General features: G+C 46.9%; 2 protein-coding genes across 5 annotated transcripts in view; one reads left to right on the top strand and one right to left on the bottom strand.

Annotated features, from left to right (window-relative positions):
- LOC117974030 (Fanconi anemia group M protein-like) overlaps positions 1-19,570 on the bottom strand; it is a 38,504-nt gene extending 18,934 nt beyond the window's left edge. The window contains exons 1-9 of one of the 4 annotated variants that reach the window (XR_009307418.1): positions 18,616-19,570; positions 17,003-17,175; positions 16,060-16,137; positions 15,121-15,279; positions 2,779-2,910; positions 2,179-2,311; positions 1,636-1,740; positions 1,131-1,223; positions 230-408 (exon numbers count right to left, since the gene is read on the bottom strand). Coding sequence is in view for 3 of the 4 variants with exons in the window: in XM_058988079.1 (XP_058844062.1) it covers positions 230-408; positions 1,131-1,223; positions 1,636-1,740; positions 2,179-2,311; positions 2,779-2,910; positions 15,121-15,279; positions 16,060-16,137; positions 17,003-17,175; positions 18,616-19,336 (1,773 nt within the window). In the remaining variant the exon portion in view is untranslated. The remainder of the gene's footprint in view (positions 1-229; positions 409-1,130; positions 1,224-1,635; positions 1,741-2,178; positions 2,312-2,778; positions 2,911-15,120; positions 15,280-16,059; positions 16,138-17,002; positions 17,176-18,615) is intronic. The other 3 variants (XM_058988079.1, XM_058988078.1, XM_058988077.1) reach the window with 3 other exon arrangements.
- LOC117963882 (heme-binding protein 1-like) lies at positions 4,969-13,067 on the top strand. The gene is made up of 5 exons (XM_058988081.1): positions 4,969-5,537; positions 8,727-8,821; positions 10,111-10,252; positions 10,930-11,113; positions 11,981-13,067. Exons 1-5 carry the CDS (start codon positions 5,309-5,311, stop codon positions 12,150-12,152), a joined length of 822 nt encoding a protein of 273 aa, XP_058844064.1. The 5' UTR covers positions 4,969-5,308; the 3' UTR covers positions 12,153-13,067.
- Positions 19,571-19,664: the final 94 nt, after the last annotated feature.

Genomic DNA, 19,664 nt, shown 5'->3' with positions numbered 1-19,664 from the left:
TAGCAGGGTATGACAAACCAGTGTAAATTATGGTAAATGCATTGCATAACTATGGGAAAAGCATGGGGGAAAAACTGCAAAACACCAAGCAAACACAGTGGTAAACTTTTATAAGGAAATGAATAGCAGTTAAAGAATCCTCTCTGAATGGACAGTGCTGGCCCCCCCCTAATAAAAAGGCATGCGGCGGCGGCGGCTGCCCTGTTTGGGGGGGTCTGTGTTGGGTTACCTCCAGCTGCTCCTTCTGCGTGAAGCCCCTGACCCCCTTGCCCGCAGAGGACTGTCCCATGAAGGTCATGACCTTGATGAGCGGCTGGTGACGGCTCAGCATCTCTGCGATCTCCTGCACGCTCTCCCTGAATGAGGAGAAGATCATCACACGCGTAGCCCCTCCCGCACAGGGCTGACCTGGATCAGCACGGGGGAAAGGAGACACGCGTGGTCAGTGCAGTGAGAAAGCACAGGGGGTAAATGAGACACGCGTGGTCAGTGCAGTGAGAAAGCACAAGGGGTAAATGAGACACGCGTGGTCAGTGCAGTGAGAAAGCACCTTGCATGTGGAATAGCATCTCACAACAAATACCAAGGATGGAAATGAGGCTCCCGTTGCACAGCAGTTTGATCATTTCCTGGTTCTGCGAGGAGTTTAATAAGACACACCAGAGCTTGCTACCTATACACTGTGTCTCATGAACTTGTAGTACAGTCTGGAACGGGTGAACCTGCTATGCAATAGGAGTCTTATTCCCATCCCTGAATACCACCGGTCTGGTTTGATCAAAGGATGAGTGGTAATAGAAGGCTTGCCCGCCATGAATAACACAGACGGATCTTGGATGCATTTATTGTTGGCTGGAGAAGGACAAGGTGTCATTTGTTATCAGTGGCATCTTCGACCCTCAGCTCAAAGTTCCTGTTTTGCCAGGTTAAAGCCAGGTGTCAAATACAACCCTGCAGAAAAGAGGCAAGACTCACAGGTAGCCTTAAACAGGCCAGCCAATCGGCTGACAGAACTGCGCACAAGCAGGTCGGCTACATTGACAGCATACAGAGTAACTTCTTGTAACAAACCCGAACACAGCTTTTCCATCTCTTTGAGGCATCTATACAAGCCATGTTATTGTCTTTACCTTCTCGCTGAGACCAAGACTGGAAGTGTTCCACCACCACCTCTTCCAGTTTCCTCAGCTTCGGATGGCTGTAAACAAATGGTCTGTCGGCTCCTACAGATTGAAGCAAGACAACATCAATATGGTAAGAGGGGTAGGGGGCAGGAGCCCCAAAGCACAGACACTGCATACAGAATGAAAGAGAAGAACTCTCTCCGTGACGAGGACCCCCAAAGCACAGACCCTGCATACAGAATGAAAGAGAAGAACTCTCTCCGTGATGAGGACCCCCAAAGCACAGACCCTGCATACAGAATGAAAGAGAAGAACTCTCTCCGTGACGAGGACCCCCAAAGCACAGACCCTGCATACAGAATGAAAGAGAAGAACTCTCTCCGTGACGAGGACCCCCAAAGCACAGACCCTGCATACAGAATGAAAGAGAAGAACTCTCTCCGTGACGAGGACCCCCAAAGCACAGACCCTGCATACAGAATGAAAGAGAAGAACTCTCTCCGTGACGTACGTGTGGCTGAAGCTCGGCTGGAATCCACAAACATGGCCTCCATCTGCTGGTAGAGTCCCATGAAGTCAGGGTTACGGCTCAGCTCATTCCTCGCTCTCGTCATGCCTGCGGGACACAAAGACGAGGCGCGTGTTACATTTCTTTGGGAAAATCTATTTAAAAAAAAGAGAATTACTGTTTTTACATTAGGGGGCGCTCTCTCTCTTCCCTTTGAGAGGATCTCAAGTAATGCCCCACCCTTCACGTGGAACGAGACTGACGACTCCTGTGGGCAATAAAGACCCCATGGCATCCTTTCATGTCCCAATAAAAGGTCAGTCCTACACTGGCCTGGTTAAACTACAGCTGAGGCAGAATCACAGATCCTGGAAGACCTAACTTGACAAAGTTTCGAGATCAATCAGCTACTCTGAACTGGACAGGCCGAACGGCTTCCTTTCGTTCCTCAATGTTTTTGTGTTCTTATGTACAATCTGTCTGCTCTGGCTGACTCAGCTGGGTTCTGGGGATTGTTGTAAACAAGGTGTTAAGCGTGGAGCCTACCCTTTGTGCCATCCATAATGCCTTGCATGAACAGGAAGAGGGAGCGGATCCCCATTTGGAGCAGCAGTTCATAGCCGTGGTACAGGCTGATGCAGAGGGCAAAGTCTCCCTCTACAGATCCCTTCTGCGCTACCTGTACCAAACCAGAAGAGAGAGGGTCAGGGGAAAGACAAACACACACACACGCACACACACACACACACACCACACACAAACACAGACGCACGCACGCGCACACACACACACACACAAACACACAGACACACACAAACACAGACGCACGCACGCACACACACACACACACAGACACACACAAACACAGACGCACGCACGCACGCACACACACACACACACACACAAACATAGACGCATGCACACACACACACACACACACAGACGCACGCACGTGCACACACACACACACTTGATAATGTTTCTGTTATTCTTGCTAAGACCATTCAAACTAAACAGCAGCATGCCCAAGGTTCGGATCACAAGTCTCTTCTCAGATTCCTGTGCTCCAGAAAGAAGGTGCTTGCTGCACAATGTACAGTGAAGCCTGCAGCTGGTTAACAGGGACAGTGGGTGGAAGACACTTACGGCGATGTGGGGGTGAGGGTTGTTCCTGAACTGCTCTCGAGCGAGGACCAGCTGGTACTTGGTGAGGTTGTGGATGTCCCTTCGAGACAGGACGTTCAACCGGATCAGCCGTCCTGCAAACACCTCCAGCACCTGCGAGAGGGAGGCAGAGACACACAGGATCTGCATTTAGAGAGGGTCCAAACAGCACCGCTGTCTCTCTCTCTCCCTCTGCAAACACATTCACCGACGAAGGTAGCAAATCTCATCAAACATGCCCCACTCTACCCCGGTGCATGTCCCCGGCGCCTGCTTCAGTATTGAGCATGCAGTCTGGTTTCTAGACAACCTTTGTCAATGTTACAGCCATCCGACAGAGCTGTGATAACTGCAATGGTACTGTCACTTCAGACAGTGGAGCTGGGGCTGGCAACGGGCAAGCCTGCGACAGGTGGGATCCAAAAACCTGCTACACTGAGAGTGAATCTGCAGTGTGCTGGCAGGGGAACGGGACTCTCCCGAGTCTGGACAGTAAGCCTGGGACTTGCAGGAAAGTTAGAAGCCTCACAAGCTTTCACAGAAACAAATATTAAAAAAAAAAAAAAAAAAAAAAAAAAACTGAATGTGAGGTGGTGTAAGGCTTTTGAAACTCTTGCTTCCCTGACCTTGTAGCTTTTTAGCTTGGCACGTGGCCTGAAATACACCCATGCCGGAGTGACTGGCTTTTCACACCTCAGAGTGCCGCTGGGGCCTCGGGACAGAGAACACCTTTGTATTCACATCAATTGTTTCTGCTTAATAAGCTGTTTGGAGCCTACTTGCAAACCATAATCAAACCAATTGAAACTGGTTCTAAAACCATTTACTTTTGTTAAAAAAGTGACATGCTATAACTTGAGGCAAGTGTCACAGAATGCATAATAATATTCACACGCTATTGGAACATGCAGGCTTCTTCTGGTAAACACGCACCTTGTGTGGGGCAGGGTACACAGGGCTCCAGTTAAATTGCTGTATATCTGTGCGGAGATACTTTGTCATGCATTTGTCTCCTCTCGATTAGACTACTCAACTCTCTCTATGGTGGTCTCCCGGCACGCGCCATAAACTGACTGCAGCTAGTTCAGAATGCCAGGATCCTTACCAGATGTAAAAAACATGAACACTTTACCCCCCGTCTCGCCCAGCTGCACTGGCTACCTGTAAAGTTCAGGATTACTTACAAAACTCCTGCTCACCTACAATGCCCTTCATCACACAGGTCCCGAGTACCTCTTCAACCTGCTGACCCGCTATGTCCCTGCCTGCAAGCGGAGGTCCTCTGACTCTGGCCTGCTTGTTATCCCCAAGCACAAGTGCACCACACTTGGAGAACGCTCGTTCAGCTTCATGGCTCTGACTCTTTGGAACTCTCTCCCAGCTTTGGTGTGTGATGCTCCCACCGTCGCTCGCTTTACCTGTGGTCGGATCTGCAGTCACCATACAGCACAATTGTACTCCTGTCAGCTGCTATTCTATACTGCACTTGATTGTACTCCTGTCAGCTGCTATTCTATACTGCACTTGAAGATCCTGACACTCCACACAGGGGGCATTAAGAAAATACAAGGAAAGAGATAAAATACATAGATAACAGGTATTAAAATTAAATCAACTCGAATACCTGTACCTTGCTGACTCTTGCAATAAATAAATATTATATGTCATTAATAATAATAATAATAATAATAATAATAATAATAATAATAATAATAATAATAATAATATGTGCATTTGATACTACAATCAGAATACAGTAGTGTATTTTACTCTATGCGCTGTATCATCGCTATTTTGATTGCACGCGTTTTTCTTGAACCAAGCAGATCCTTGCAAGCGCACGAACCGAGTACAGTACCAGCTAACATCTACACAAAGTCCTGGCACTAGCAGACTGCAATACCAGTCCAGCGACACACATTTAGCACAATTGTGATTCAAATGTAACCACATTAAAACGATCTTTTTAAAAGCACGCGATGAACAGAATCTTCTATTTGTTCTCCAGCTGCTGCAGGTTGACAGGACGCCGCATGTCTCCCGCTGCAGCGATTACCACAAACGCAAGTGACAGCCACTGCCGAAGCCCATCGCCGGAAAAACACGAAGCGTGTGTTTATCAGTTTCCGAACCGTGAACCCAGCGCCCCTCCCCTTTCTCAGAGTGGGTACAGTGCGTGTGAGAGACAGCAGAGTCCCGCGTGACTGCCTGCTGCTGCTTATAAACCGAGGTGAGCTCGCCCCAGCCGTGAGGATCATCACATACATATTTAATACAAGGACATGTATTATGCAATATACCAAGAATAAGGTTTGAATCACTTTACTAGTTTAGACAAAATTATTATTTGTACACAGCACAGTAATCTGATCTCAGCACAACAGCAAACTAACACGGGGCGTTAAAATTAGACAACTAGTGCAAACACAAAACGAAACACGACAGCATTTCAAAAAGGGTTTACAAGTTTAAAACGTGTTTCTAATCTATACATAAAACACATATTCAATCAATGGAGACGAGCGCAGGCTGCCGGTTAAACGGCTCCGGCTCCGGGATGATCACCCTGGAAGATTTGGAATCCTTCAGCGATGACCAGGACTTGGACTCGGCTTGCCACAGCCACGGCAGCGGCAGCCTGGAACTTAAAGAGGACACAGAGCCCATGGAGGACGAGCAGGGCAGGCTGCTCCACTACTGGCAGGATATCGGCAGGGTGCACCAGGTGGATGTGCCCACAGGTAAGGGAACGAGGAAGGGGAGTGGAGATCATCGAGGCAGAGGCAAAGCACCGCAAAGTACAGCGCGTTGGTTACAGAAGGTGCAGAAAACAGGCTGAGCAACAACAAGGCACGCAACACTTCAGTGTCGGGGTAATACAGTAGCATGCATTCTGATGCATACTATATAGAGACAACCTAGGGGTTTACATACAGTGTATGTGAAAGCTAGAGAAGGGACTACACGAATGATGCATACTACTGATGCATGCGTAAAGGAGAATTATTATTATTATTATTTATTTATTCATTTATTTCTTAGCAGACGCCCTTACTCAGGACGACTTACAGTCGTAAACCAAAAAAAATAAAAAATACGTGCATGAAGCAGATCACAGGTATTATGTGTATGTGTGTGTGTGTGTATATCTCGGATAAGGGACGCTTTTAATGTGTTGTATTGGCTGTTGCACAGGTATTAGGATACAGTTATATTTAAATGTATAAGGGGGAGGTCACAGTGGTACAGTAGGACAGGTGACAAGGTACAAGAAATGTACAAGATTGCTCTATACAGTACATACCAAATATGCAGCCTGGTGGTACAAAATAGTGTATGTAAGTACAGCCTGTTTGTCAAACATGATATAGAGATCCCCCAGCAGTGTTTGTCTGAAAGCTCGCTCCCTGGACTCGCTCCCCCTGCTAATGGAGGCTGATCCCCCAGCAGTGTTTGTCTGAAAGCTCGCTCCCCCTGCTAATGGAGGCTGATCCCCCCAGCAGTGTTTGTCTGAAAGCTCGGTCCCCCTGCTAATGGAGGCTGATCCCCCAGCAGTGTTTGTCTGAAAGTTCGCTCCCCCTGCTAATGGAAGCTGATCCCCCAGCAGTGTTTGTCTGAAAGCTCGCTCCCCCTGCTAATGGAAGCTGATCCCCCAGCAGTGTTTGTCTGAAAGCTCGCTCCCCCTGCTAATGGAAGCTGATCCCCCAGCAGTGTTTGTCTGAAAGCTCGCTCCCCCTGCTAATGGAAGCTGATCCCCCAGCAGTGTTTGTCTGAAAGCTCGCTCCCTGGACTCGCTCCCCCTGCTAATGGAGGCTGATCCCCCAGCAGTGTTTGTCTGAAAGCTCGCTCCCCCTGCTGTTTTTAGCAGTGCAGGTTTATTCACGGTTCAGGGACAGGATGCATCATGCTTTGGCAGACGTTGCCCTGTCTTCATCAGGGATTACATTAAAACAATTACAATGAATGTCCTTCATACTTAGTAATTCACTTCATGCAGTTACTGTATATGGCAATGGCAATTTCCGAAAAAAAAACAAAAACATCTCATTTCTTATAAGTCGGCACCTTCAACAAATTGCATCCCCAGATGCTGAAAACAATATTCCTGAACTCACTAGTTCCAGTAGGAAGAGCAAGTTCACAATCTGCGCTACAGTATGCAGAGCTGCCTCGTTACACAGGAGCTGTACAGAAATAAGTAGCCCTTATGTTACAGCGAGAGGCTTACCTTTTGTAACACACAGTTACTGTACTTGTAACTGGATTAAACACATAAACTGGGAGTCAGCCAGCCATATGTGTGCTTCACACTGCCACTGATCAATCATGCTGCCCTGCTCGCTGCATTCAGAACAGATACAGCAGAGCCACCCTTGAAAGAACATCAAAACACTTGGTGGTTCAGAGAGGGTGATGTTTTTATCTTAAAGTCCCAGAAACTGGTGGAGACGTGTGGATACAAATGATCCAGCCTGCTACACAATGCCCCGGTATGACTGTTGTTCAAAATGCTCTGCAGTAATGCCAGGTCGCTCTGCTGCGGTTTTGCACATGTGTGACCCCTCTTCGTGCAACACTTTATTTAACTGCTCTATTTACCCATCCTTTAAACAAATGTAAAAAAAACAATAAAAAGCCATTTGGCTGCCATCCACAATGTGTCAGATGGTTTGCTCCAGTCTTCCTCTCTTTAAACTGATTAACCGCAGACACAGCTCAGCTGCTGTTTTTATCATTTTCAAGCGCTGTGCAGAGGGCTGCAAAGAGACCAGAACGACCAAACAAACATTCCTGTAGTCCACTAAACAGGCGTCTAGTATTCTTATTTCCACTTGAATCAATCCTGTGAAGGTGGAGCAAAACAAAACACTGCTTGACTAATACAAATGGCAAAGCGATCCACGTTACACAATTTTTAGTTCACAGAATACATATATGTTTATTTTAAACCATCCGAACGCCGGTGCACTGTCCAGATCTTTCGTTTGGGGTAAATCACTGGGTAACTCAACTCTCATAACAATGAAGTCCAATTCATTTTAAATTGTGGGTGTGTGTTTCCTACTTCAAAACTATTTTGACAGCTGATTATTAAGCTCCGTGCTCTCCTGCAAGCAAAGAGTGTGATGCAGTGAGGAGGCTCCAAGCTGCAGAGTTCACAATCATTTTAACTTGTACGTGTGTCCCAACCCCCCAGTCCGACTGTTCCAGATATTTTTAACCTGTACGAGTCCCGTGTCCCCCCCTGACTGTTCCAGATATTTTTAACTGGTACGTTTCCCCCTCCCCTCCCCTCCCCTCCTCCTCCTCCTTGTCTGCTCCAGATATTTTTAACCTGTACGTTTCCCCCTCCCCTCCCCTCCCCTCCTCCTCCTCCTTGTCTGCTCCAGATATTTTTAACCTGTACGTTTCCCCCTCCCCTCCCCTCCCCTCCTCCTCCTCCTTGTCTGCTCCAGATATTTTTAACCTGTACGTATCCCCCTCCCCTCCCCTCCCCTCCCCTCCCCTTCCTTGTCTGCTCCAGATATTTTTAACCTTTACGTTTCCCCCTCCCCTCCCCTCCCCTCCCCTCCTCCTTGTCTGCTCCAGATATTTTTAACCTGTACGAGTCCCGTGTCCCCCCCTGACTGTTCCAGATATTTTTAACCTGTACGTTTCCCCCCCACCTCCTCCCCTCCTCCTCCTCGTCTGCTCCAGATATTTTTAACCTGTACGTTTCCCCCCCACCTCCTCCCCTCCTCCTCCTCGTCTGCTCCAGATATTTTTAACCTGTACGTTTCCCCCTCCCCTCCCCTCCCCTCCCCTCCTCCTCCTCGTCTGCTCCAGATATTTTTAACCTGTACGTTTCCCCCTCCCCTCCCCTCCCCTCCTCCTCCTCGTCTGCTCCAGATATTTTTAACCTGTACGTTTCCCCCACTTGTCTGTTACAGATATGGCTGTGCCGATCCAACAGCTGACTACCAACAACCATAGCAGCGCAGCCCGGGAGAAGGTTCCCTTTACACTGATTACCCGGAAAGAAAAGGTACCACTCGGGCTTGGGAAGGGCTAGACTACACAGGACATCACAGGCTTCAGGAACGCTCGGAGAATCGCTCGGTCAAGCACAATTCAGCCAAGAGGAAATACTTACTACAGTTTAGATCAGGGGGGTTGTAAAATATCACAATTCAAAGAAATCAAAACATCTAGTTCATCATCATCAGATAGTCATTGAACCAGGTGCGGCTGATTTCATCTATAATTATGATCATCAGAGCGACACTGGCTTAGACGCTCTGAATGTCCAGTAACACTGCAGATGGAGCCACCCCCAGGGCAGGGGCTCTGAGAGGTCAGCAAAGGGATACAGGGTTCGAGGAGCAAAACTCATCAAGTGGGAATGCTCTGTACTCCAGCTACATTCCGCACGGTTTCCCCAGTGCTTTTGTTAGATAACAAATCTGAGAACGGTAGAAATGTGAAGTGTTGAAAGTTGTGAAACAAAAGCAAGAAGTAGCCAAATGTTATTTGTATCTAAATAGGTATCTATTATACCAACAAAAGCACATGTGAACAGGAATGTGGCATGAAGGGCTACAGCTCCACAAACGCAGTCCTGTGCATCTAGTGTTGCGTACCGTGCACACGTAGGTATTTCATTACCAAGTTCTATACAGGTACGTGTAAAATGTAGCGCAGCAAAGACTGTAACCTATATGTAAGCGACTGTGTAAATACCAGTTTCTAATAGGCTTACCACCAAGGCATTCAGTATTGCAAGAGCAATCGTTTTAAAGAAATAAAAAACTGATCAATGTCAGCCTGTTCGGCTCTGTGCTTCAGACACGCACACATCTCCATTTAAAAAATAAAGAAGTAACAAAATAAACCACATCTACGGGAGTAACCTCTAATGGTGTCTGCTCTGACCTCACCCACCGGGCACAGCCAGACTCGACCTCAGTAACCATAGAAACAATGGCTAATCCAATTGAAAGGCTTCATTCAGCCTCCCTGGTGGTTTCTGCAGGAGTCTATTTGTGCTATTCCTCCAGTTCTAAGGTCACTACACTGGCTTCCTGTGTTTTCTGTGTTCTTCAGGTCCATGAATGTATTAGCAGATTTCATGTTGTGTTTGGGTTGCTAACAGACATGGGTATTTTGCCTCCTCTTAGTCATTTCTGTACACAGCCTCAAGCAGGGTTCACTTCAGGCTCAGCGTGTTTTCATCTCCATGTTGAAGAGTGCCAGCAGTGAAGTGCAGCGCAGCTCGTCTCCTCTCTTTCTGGAATCAGTAAAGATAGCCTTCTTGGTTTTCTGTGTTTTTTGTAGTGTGGAGAAATACTGTATGAGAAACGGCACTATGAGAAAGCCAAGTGGGCTTGCATCCCAGTGCAGGAAGAGAAGTACGAGCAGAGCACATGCCTAGGGTTCATGAAGCTCATGAGATACATCTGTGAGCAAAACTCATCAGGTAACACATTCCAAGAGTTTCTTAATGGGAAAGTCTTGAAAGGGCTGGGATACTGCACAGTGCATTGCTACTCCACTCCCGTCCTCTGACAGCCCTCACACAGAGCATGTCTATTTTAAACATCTCAGTACTGCTGCTGTTTAACTGACTACTGTAACAAAGCATGCTGGTGTTTCGGAATGGGACTGCTGCACTAAATGCATCAATCCCTACAATTACTTGTTCCATTTTCTACATGCAAGTTTAACACAGACTGCCAATACAGTACAAGTGCACATGGCCAGTGAATAGAACAGTTCTCAAGTAACGTTGTCATTGATTAATATAGCTCGGCTCCTCGTTATCAAACAAATACAAGTTTAAACAAAGTCTCGACTATTCAAAAGATTATTGAAATCCTGCATTTGGACTTGAGTGCTGCTATGGATATGTATTAATTATACTATTTTAGGTCAGCACATTATATTTTTGTTAGCCAAATTAATTTTAGGCAGATGTTTTAAATTCAATTCTAGTTTTGTTAAATGATCTGCTACCTATTGCAAAACGCTTTGATAATCTTCCTGTAAACACACACACACACACACACACAGAGATGGAAATGCTAAATGAAATGGCTCTCTGTGATGCGTGGAACACACACCCAGTCTAAAGGTTTCGATGCTCTGCTGGTCCAGGTTCCTATCTGGGGATGACGATCCCCATCGTGACAGTGGTCCGCACGGAGCAGTCCCGGTCGCTGCTCTCACGGGAGGTGATCGTCGCGTACCACCTGCCAGCGCAGCACCAGGATCACCCGCCGCAGCCCAACGACACAGACATCGTCATCCAAGAGTGGCCTGCCAGCATCATTTACACAAGGTAAGCACGGCTTCAAATCAAGACCTCGACTGAGGGGGCGTGGCACTGCAATTCACTGAGGGGGCGTGGCACTGCAATTTGAAGAGCAATCTGACCCAATTTATTCTGCCTTCCGTCTTGACAACCTAGTCTAGCAGACAACTGATTATCCCAGAAGCTGTTTCTTCAAATTCTCAAAAGGAGTAGTTGGCATACTACAGCACCTGCTCATACTACAGCACCTGCCCATACTACAGCACCTGCTCATACTACAGCACCTGCCCATACTACAGCACCTGCTCATACTACAAGCACCTGCTCATACTACAGCACCTGCCCATACTACAGCACCTGCCCATACTACAGCACCTGCTCATACTACAGCACCTGCTCATACTACAAGCACCTGCTCATATTACAGCACCTGCTCATACTACAAGCACCTGCTCATATTACAGCACCTGCCCATACTACAGCACCTGCCCGCTCATACTGCCCAACTGGCTAGAAGCCAAATGCCTTGGATTGTTTTGGAAAAGTAACCTGTGGATTACAATCACAAAACTATGCAAAGCAGTCCTGCGCTAACACTACTATTTTAAATGCAGTAACTTTGCAGGATGCTAGGTTTTTTGTTAAAAGAAACACTGATGTTTAAAAATGACAAATAAATAAGCCAGAAGGTTTATTTAGAAGCTCCTACATGCATTTTGTTTATTGTTTATTTTTTTGTTACAGTAGTTCTGTAATCTTAGCAGTTTAATATTCACTTTATAAAAGAAATGGTCCAGTGGTGGGAAGTGCTTTGTAAATATGGCCCATTGACCCGCTGCATCTCAAATGCTGGTCCTGGGTAGAAGTTTAACAGCTCCCTGTGCTCGGTTTCAGATCCTTCAGCAGCGTGACTAACGAAGGCTCCATTCTGAACGAGATCAACCTGCTAGTGGAGGCGCTGGACATGCCACAGATCCACATGGAGGATTCCTTCATCGTGGCCGGATACACCAATCCAGCCGCCCCCATCCGAAGCAATGAAATCTGGGTCCTGCACAGGCCATGACAGGGACAGCACCTTCAAGAGGCACGCCATCCACACACACACGAAGTAGATAACTTATTTACATGTCTTAATGTGCGGCGTGTTTCGAAAAACCATAAAAACCAAATCTGAGAATCACTGAACCCAGCTGGCTGTACGACAATCAAGCATGTTGTTTGACACCCTCCCCTGGCATTCCTCAAAGCCATGTTCACAAGCAGACTGCACGCACGCACCTCTCTCAGATTCCTAGCAGGCATTACTTCTGTCTCAGTGTTAGCGAGTGCACCGCTGCTTTAATGACTACTACTAAAAGAATCAGAAGGAGGGTAAGGTGGGCACTGCAGCAGTGTGTTACTGTGGGTCAGAGTATTACGAATGTTATCCACACTGATACCGCCACTATTGTTGTTAAATATTCAGACCTTCTGTAACTCTGCTGTTGAAGTGTGCGACGTGTGCGTGTACGTGTGGGTGCGTGCGTGTGCGTGTGCACGCGTGTATGTGCACATATGTATGTGTGGGTGCGTGCGTATGTATGTGTGGGTGCGTGTGTGTGCGTGTGTGTGCGTGTATGTGTGTGCATGCGTGTATGTGCACATATGTATGTGTGGGTGCGTGCATATGTATGTGTGGGTGCGTGTATACGTGTATGTATTGCAGCTTAAAAGTAAGAAAGCAAAAAGTTATATTTTTATTCATTTTTAGCGTATTAGGGTTTAGGTATTCAAAACTAAAAAAAAAAAAAAATGACTTGTTAGACGAGCAATTAAAACATTTAGAAGTATTTTTATCTGCTGTGTGATTTTTTTTCTAATACATTTGAATTAAAAACAGAAAGTGGCGCTGGTCTCATGCATTTTAAGCACTTGTGTTAGAGGTTTTTCGCAATGCTTTTGTGTTATGAAACATGGCAATAAACTGGACTGCTTTGAACTGTGGAGCTTTCTTGTACATTTCATATCATTGGGAATTGTCATGTCAGGTTCAGACAGAGCGGATTTTTAACAACCCTCTGCTGAAAGAAATCACAGCAGCGTCCCCAAGCCTCTTCAGCTCGCCGTTGTCGTCAGTTAAACTTCAGTGCAGATCCATAAAACTCCGGGTACAGCACTATACAGCTTTGGGTTTGTTAAGGCAATTCACGGATGAACTCCCACTGGACCCTGATTGGAGCCATTCCAGGATTTCCTATTAGAGTTGAGATGAAGTCCATAAACTACACTTCAGTGGTAGAAGACAGATACAATCATGTATTATACCAATGCACGTTGTTAGACACTGAAATAGGTTCATCAGGTAAAGGTAGCCTTTCTGAGAGAGTCACTAACTAAGCCAGACTGTAGAGCTGCGTTCAGAAGTGTCATGAACCTGCTTCGATGCGCTAAGCAATGGGAGTCTTGTTACAGAACCATCCTTGCAGGGCCACATGACAGTGATTTTAAAAAGGTCAAGCGCAACATCAGACAGTACTGCTCGCTGTGCATTTCCAAACAGAAACATCTTGCATGCCAGTGTTCACAGCATGCCTGTCTGTAGCCTGGGGCCAGGTACACACTAGGCTGGGGTGGGCAAGGGGAGGCAGGGTGCAACTGGGGAGGAAACCGACCAAAATACCCAAAGCTGTAGCGCTTTACAATTGTGCTCAGCTTTACATTCAAATAGAATTCCTCTGTGTCCCTTTACTACAGTCTTCCACATCTGTCCTTCTCTGTACACACTCTCAAAGTAGCAATGCTAGTTTTTAGTACCAGGAACTCAAGCTACCCTGTCCAGGAAATTCTAGTTTTGTGAAAAAGTTGCATTTGATTAAAAGTGAAATAACTTCAAGTAATGTAGGTCAAGTTTTTAGACTCAAGTAAATCTGTCCTCAGTGACCTGCATCTGCAGATCATGTAACAGTTTAACAGCCACAACCCACAATGGTTTCCATGATAATGAGCAGGGGGAAGCCTCGGCTTTGTTTCCACTGTTCCTGGCACAGCTGCACTGCACTGATGATGCGACTGACCTCGGGAAACCCAAGGGAGGAAGGTTGCCAACGGGACACTCTTGAAAATGAAAAGGATTTTATTTGAATGTATTTATTCTAATTTAGTCTTTATTCCCCGGTTGGAAAAGGAGCTGAAACTGTTAACAGTCTCTATTACACCTCCCTCCCAAGGACCTTGAAATCCTGGCAGGCTTGTCCTTGATGTATCTTGACTGGTCCATTATGCTAGAGTACTACTGTATCTGTCCATACCTGCAGAAACAAAAGCTTTCAGCAGAGAAGTGGAATTCCTGCCAATACAACGTGTTCAAACTGTCCAAGCAAACTGCACATCCCAGAACCATTCAAACAACTGTTCCAAGACAGCAGGACAGACTGCACATGGCGCTGTGCTCCGTCCACAAGACAGCAGGACAGACTGCACATGGCGCTGTGCTCCGTCCACAAGACAGCAGGACAGACTGCACATGGCGCTGTGCTCCGTCCACAAGACAGCAGGACAGACTGCACATGGCGCTGTGCTCCGTCCACAAGACAGCAGGACAGACTGCACATGGCGCTGTGCTCCGTCCACAAGACAGCAGGACAGACTGCACATGACGCTGTGCTCCGTCCACAAAACAGCAGGACAGACTGCACATATTGCTCCATCCACAAAACAGCGTGCCTCACTAAAGGCTACTAATAAACACAAGCTCCCAGGAAACTGTTACCTGCACAAGAACCCATTTACCCCACAGCTGGGTATTGCGTAGCCAGTATTTAAAACTAAACAAACAGTCTCACAGTTACTGTTTCTATTTGCTAATCTTCACTGAAAATCGATCTAGAACTAGACCATAAAAAAAAACCACACCCCCCCCCCACAGCTTCAGAATACTTCAGAAAACGACCCAACCAACCTCTCGTAATGAAAATGAAAGCCTGTTATGAGATCCTCCCCCCCACCCCAGTGTGTCCCAGTCCTGTCATACCCAGCCCTTGCTTTCTACATACCTGTAGATACTTGTTCTGATGTGCCTTCAGCCCCTCCCCCAAAGGCACCACAAACTTCTCCACGCTGCGCTGGTGGGAGTAGGCCTGGATATCGGAGGACTCCTCTGAACGCAGCTCGATGTGAGAGATCAGCAGGTTAGAGATCACCTGCTGTACTGCCTGCCCGGAAAAAACAACACCCCATTTCTATTAGGAGCTGTACTCCAAATCCATCGGGTTTCAAAACACATGACATACATACATGCAAGCCATAACACACAAGAAGTGTACTGTACTAATACAAGGCATTGTAAGGCAAAGTATAATAGAAAAGACACTTTATATACACACACTTATTAGATACGATAGACGAATATGCAAGTTTACACTGCAAACATAAAACTACAAAAAATGCAGAAAACAGACTCAAAGGGATTTCTATTTTAATGAAAGAAACTGAAGTGGATTGTGAGGTACTGCAGCTTTAAGAGCATGTCTCTAGAATGAACCAGAGCGACAGGCCTGAGAAACGTAAGGCAGGGTCAGCCCACAACCCTGTATCCATGGTGCCTGCGCCCCAGGCCTCTGCTGTTCTAATGCATGGCAAGGGAGGTGCACTGAACAGCGTTCTTCAGGGGAAGAGCTACTGCAACAGGTATGCTACGGCTCAATAGTGCTGAACAATGCAACAGGAATTCACATCAGGTTTTGTGTTATTTAGTTTATTAACTTGTAAGAAGCTTGGTCCTGCAGAGAGCACGCGTTTCGGCCCGTGCCTTCTTGAGTGTGCGGAAAACAGACTGTACCGAAAAAAGAACTTCAACAGGGGGCCCCTTGACAGTGCCGTCGGCAGCACGTTTGCGGAGGCATTGCAGAACACAGGCAAACTCTTTCTACTTGTTGAAAAGGGCAGAACGAAATGCATTTCCAGTATGCAGCGTGTGTGTATCCTTCACTCACCCGTGTGTCGCTGCCCGGAGTGGCACTTAAAGCCAGGACTCGGAACTGCCTGCTGTGATTACCCAGCTCCCTGACGACCTGCAAACAACAGAGACAAGTAACCAGGGCTGAGGGCAAGTCCAATTCCAATTCCAATTCCAATTCCAAATTCCAATTCCAATTCCAAATTCCAATTCCAATTCCAATTCCAATTCCAATTCCAAATCCTTCAAAAGGAACTGGAATTGGAATTTGAGAGACATAATTAGAAGCTCATTTTAACAGAATACTGCTAATTGCAATTTTGATCAATGATGATGTGTTGGAATTGATTAAAAGGGAATTGGAAATGGAATTGATGAACACTAATTGATCCCAAACCTGGCTGTAACTATTGACCCCATCCATTTACTTTAACAACACTGCCCTAGACATCTTGATATTTCCACTAAATACTGCGGCCCTGTTCTGAATCCAGCGCAGCACACGTGGGTCGAGATGGCCATGTCTGGTGATGTTCTGATGAGAACACTTTGGTTCATTGTTATTGATGTCACGATACGATACATAGTGTGATACGCAGATCACCATGTGGAAAGAGTCACGATAAATGCAACGCTTCTGATGGGCTACTTGTATGATGCACGAGAAGATCAAATGGTCCTTGTGTTAAAAGACCAAAAGCAAATGAGTTAGGAAGAGCATGCATTCATACCAACTATAAAGCACAGCTACTCTTCAGTCCAGACCCACTCGCTGTGCTAGGATGAGCCACAGCATGCTGTGCCTTTGGTCTCGTACAACGATACACAGCTCTGCTATGACATTATATCTCATGTAAAGTAGAAGGACTCATCGATTCACGTTGAATCGTTCCACCCCTGCGATTCACACTTTGTAGTGCTCCTTTAGTGTAGCTTGCAGTAGCTCGTCTCAGTGCAGTTTGGTTACTGTGCGGCAGTACCTGGCAGTACGCGTGGTTGCCCAGAGCCTTGTGAGCCTCGTCAATGACCACACACTTAATCTGGACGGCAGGGCAGGCCTCTCGGGACAGGTCATTCACCATGACCTGCGGGGTCAGGAAGAAGACTCTCCGCTGGCTCCAGATCTCCCTGCGGCTCAGCGCCTGCGTGCTTCCTGAGGAGACAGCGGGGAGCGTCAGTTAGGGAGACGCGGCTCCATGCACAAGGAACAAATGGGAGGGTAAAGTGAACCTGGTTATACAATTCATGTGGTGCTTGGGCAGTGATTTCTGCTTCAGCAATAATACCCGACGCAAATGAGCCGTGTCCTTTTCAAAAGTACATAAGGTGAAATATATATAATATCTTTATTTTATATAACGCCTTTCATCGAGGGCCACCATCACAAAGCGCTTTACAGAGGTAGGCTGTGAACTGTGCATTACATGCAGAGTCACTTACAATAGAACACTGATTTAACATCTCATCCGCAGGACGGAGCACAAGGAGGTGAAGCGACTTACTCAGGGTCACACAGTGTGTCCGTCAGTGACAGAGGTAGGATTTGAACCGGTGACCTTCTGGTTACAAGCCCTGGACTTTAACCACTGGACCACACTGCCTTCTTGGGAAATAAGACTCCTATTGCATAGCAGTTTCACCCATTCCAGGTTTTAATACAAGCTTGATTAGCCCCTGTGTACCGCTAACAAGCGCAGGTGTGTCTTATTAAAAACTCATAGAACAAACCGGGAGAGATCAAGCTGTTACAGTCTGCAATGGGAGTCTTATTTCCATCCCTGTATCCCTCACACTTTGATTTACAGAAGCAGAATGCACGTTTTGCTTTTTATGGTGCACATTAGACAAACCTGCGCTTCTCTATACATGCCTAATTAAATTGAAGAGTAAAGCCTGAAATGGCTTAATCTGCTGTGTAATCGGGATGCTCTGTAAAGTGTCAGGTCTACGGGTGTGTGGAGTACCACTGACACCTGCTGGACAGAAGAAGAAGGACATTCTGCACGGTCACTAAGAGTAACTCAAAGGTTTACTTGGTGCTTGGTTTAACTTTTCATCCCCTGACAAGTTCACTTAACTTTGAAACACCTCTGGAAGCATTGCACTGTGGAGCGGGACAGAGTTATGTCACTTCCAGTTGAAAAACTTATACTCTGTGTGTTATTTAAAGTCAGAAAGCAGGGTGGCAGCGCATGTGTTAGGTGTTCTAGACGCATCGGTGACAGTCTAACCAGCAAATCAAGCACAGGGCTGGCAATTAGACTCCCATTGAATAGCAGTTTGATCCATTCCTGGTTTTACTAGACGTTTCATCAGATGCACCCGAGCGTGATACCTACACACTGCAGCTAATCAAGCTCGTATTAAAACCTGGAACGGATGAAACTGCTGTGCAGTAGGAGTCTTATTTCCATCCCTGAAGTACAGGGGCTGCTCAGTGGCATTGTGTGAAAATCAGTCAAATATCAAGCCATCCTTACTTGTATTACTTGTATTGTAACGCTTGAAATGTTTTTGCTTACGATTGTAAGTCGCCCTGGATAAGGGCGTCTGCTAAGAAATAAATAATAATAATAATAATAATAATCCTTACCGGTCATTTCAGCCATGTGCTCCTGTGGGATACCCATCACCTTGTAGCAGGCTTCAATCTGCTGCGCCACCAGAGGTTTCGTGGGAGCCAGAAATACGATCTTGCCAGACGGGTACCACCGGTAAAAGTTGTACATGACCACGGCGGCAATGAACGTCTTCCCCAGCCCTGTGGGCAGACACACCAGCGTGTTCTGAAACAGAGCGGCCTGGGAGATACTGAACTGGTAACCCCGGACGGGGTAGTTGGTGGGGTAGATCCAGACATCGGCGGAGGAGATGTCAAACCCGGGCAGGTTTTCAATGGCGATGGGCGCATTGTGCGGGTTTGGTGGCAGGGCTGCTGCTTCTAGCCGTGGCTTTCCCGAGCGCAGATCGCCGGTGCCGGACGCATCCAAGCTCTTTTCGGCTTCGTAAACGGCAACCAGCATCAGATCGTCTTCACTGTCATCTTCAAACCCGGCGGCACAGACAGTGTCCGCCGCGGTGCGAGAACCGATCTCCCCCCAGAGCGGATTCCGGTACAGGGGCGCTGGCGCCGTTTTAGTTTTCAAGGCGTTGTTGTTGTTGGTGTTGGTGTTGGTAGCACCTCCGGCACCGGGGCTCGCTTTCCTTCTTGCCTGCACGCTGTTGCTTGTCTTTGGCGGCTCGGAATGACCCTGGTTTTGGGGCACACGGGTACCCCAAGTCTGGAATAAGGTCATCTGCTTCCCAGCGCTCATATTTACACAGTGAAATGCCCTTCTGTGAGTGGCAGTGCGTCAGTCACCTTGTGAAAGAGATGAACATTTTTCTTTGAAATTATAAGTCAAACAAACACTCAGACTTGCTTTGCGAAGCCGTGTCTCGCTCATGCCGTGCTCCCCGGTTTCATACTCCCCGTGTTTGCAATTTGAAAGCGGCGCTGTCGGGTTAAAGGTCAGGACCCATCTGCTCGATCTGATTGGCTGAGGATGACAATTCTTTAACGGATATGCCGTCATGCCACGCAGAGCTGCAGAAAAACTAACCAGCTGGCGGGTGCGAATGCAATTAATACACGTGCAAAAC

This window comes from Acipenser ruthenus, chromosome 15, assembly GCF_902713425.1.
Source record: "Acipenser ruthenus chromosome 15, fAciRut3.2 maternal haplotype, whole genome shotgun sequence".
In the NCBI taxonomy this organism is placed as follows: Eukaryota; Metazoa; Chordata; class Actinopteri; order Acipenseriformes; family Acipenseridae; genus Acipenser; species Acipenser ruthenus.
This window is presented reverse-complemented; position numbering and strand designations above follow the sequence as displayed.

What these genes read in the sequence shown, in the direction of transcription:
- LOC117963882 (XM_058988081.1), top strand. Translation starts at nt 5,309, where the DNA reads ATGGAGACGAGCGCAGGCTGCCGGTTAAACGGCTCCGGCTCCGGGATG. An exon ending in CCAGGTGGATGTGCCCACAG is followed by an intron (nt 5,538 to 8,726) that starts GTAAGGGAACGA and finishes TGTCTGTTACAG; the next exon opens with ATATGGCTGTGCCGATCCAA. An exon ending in TGATTACCCGGAAAGAAAAG is followed by an intron (nt 8,822 to 10,110) that starts GTACCACTCGGG and finishes TGTTTTTTGTAG; the next exon opens with TGTGGAGAAATACTGTATGA.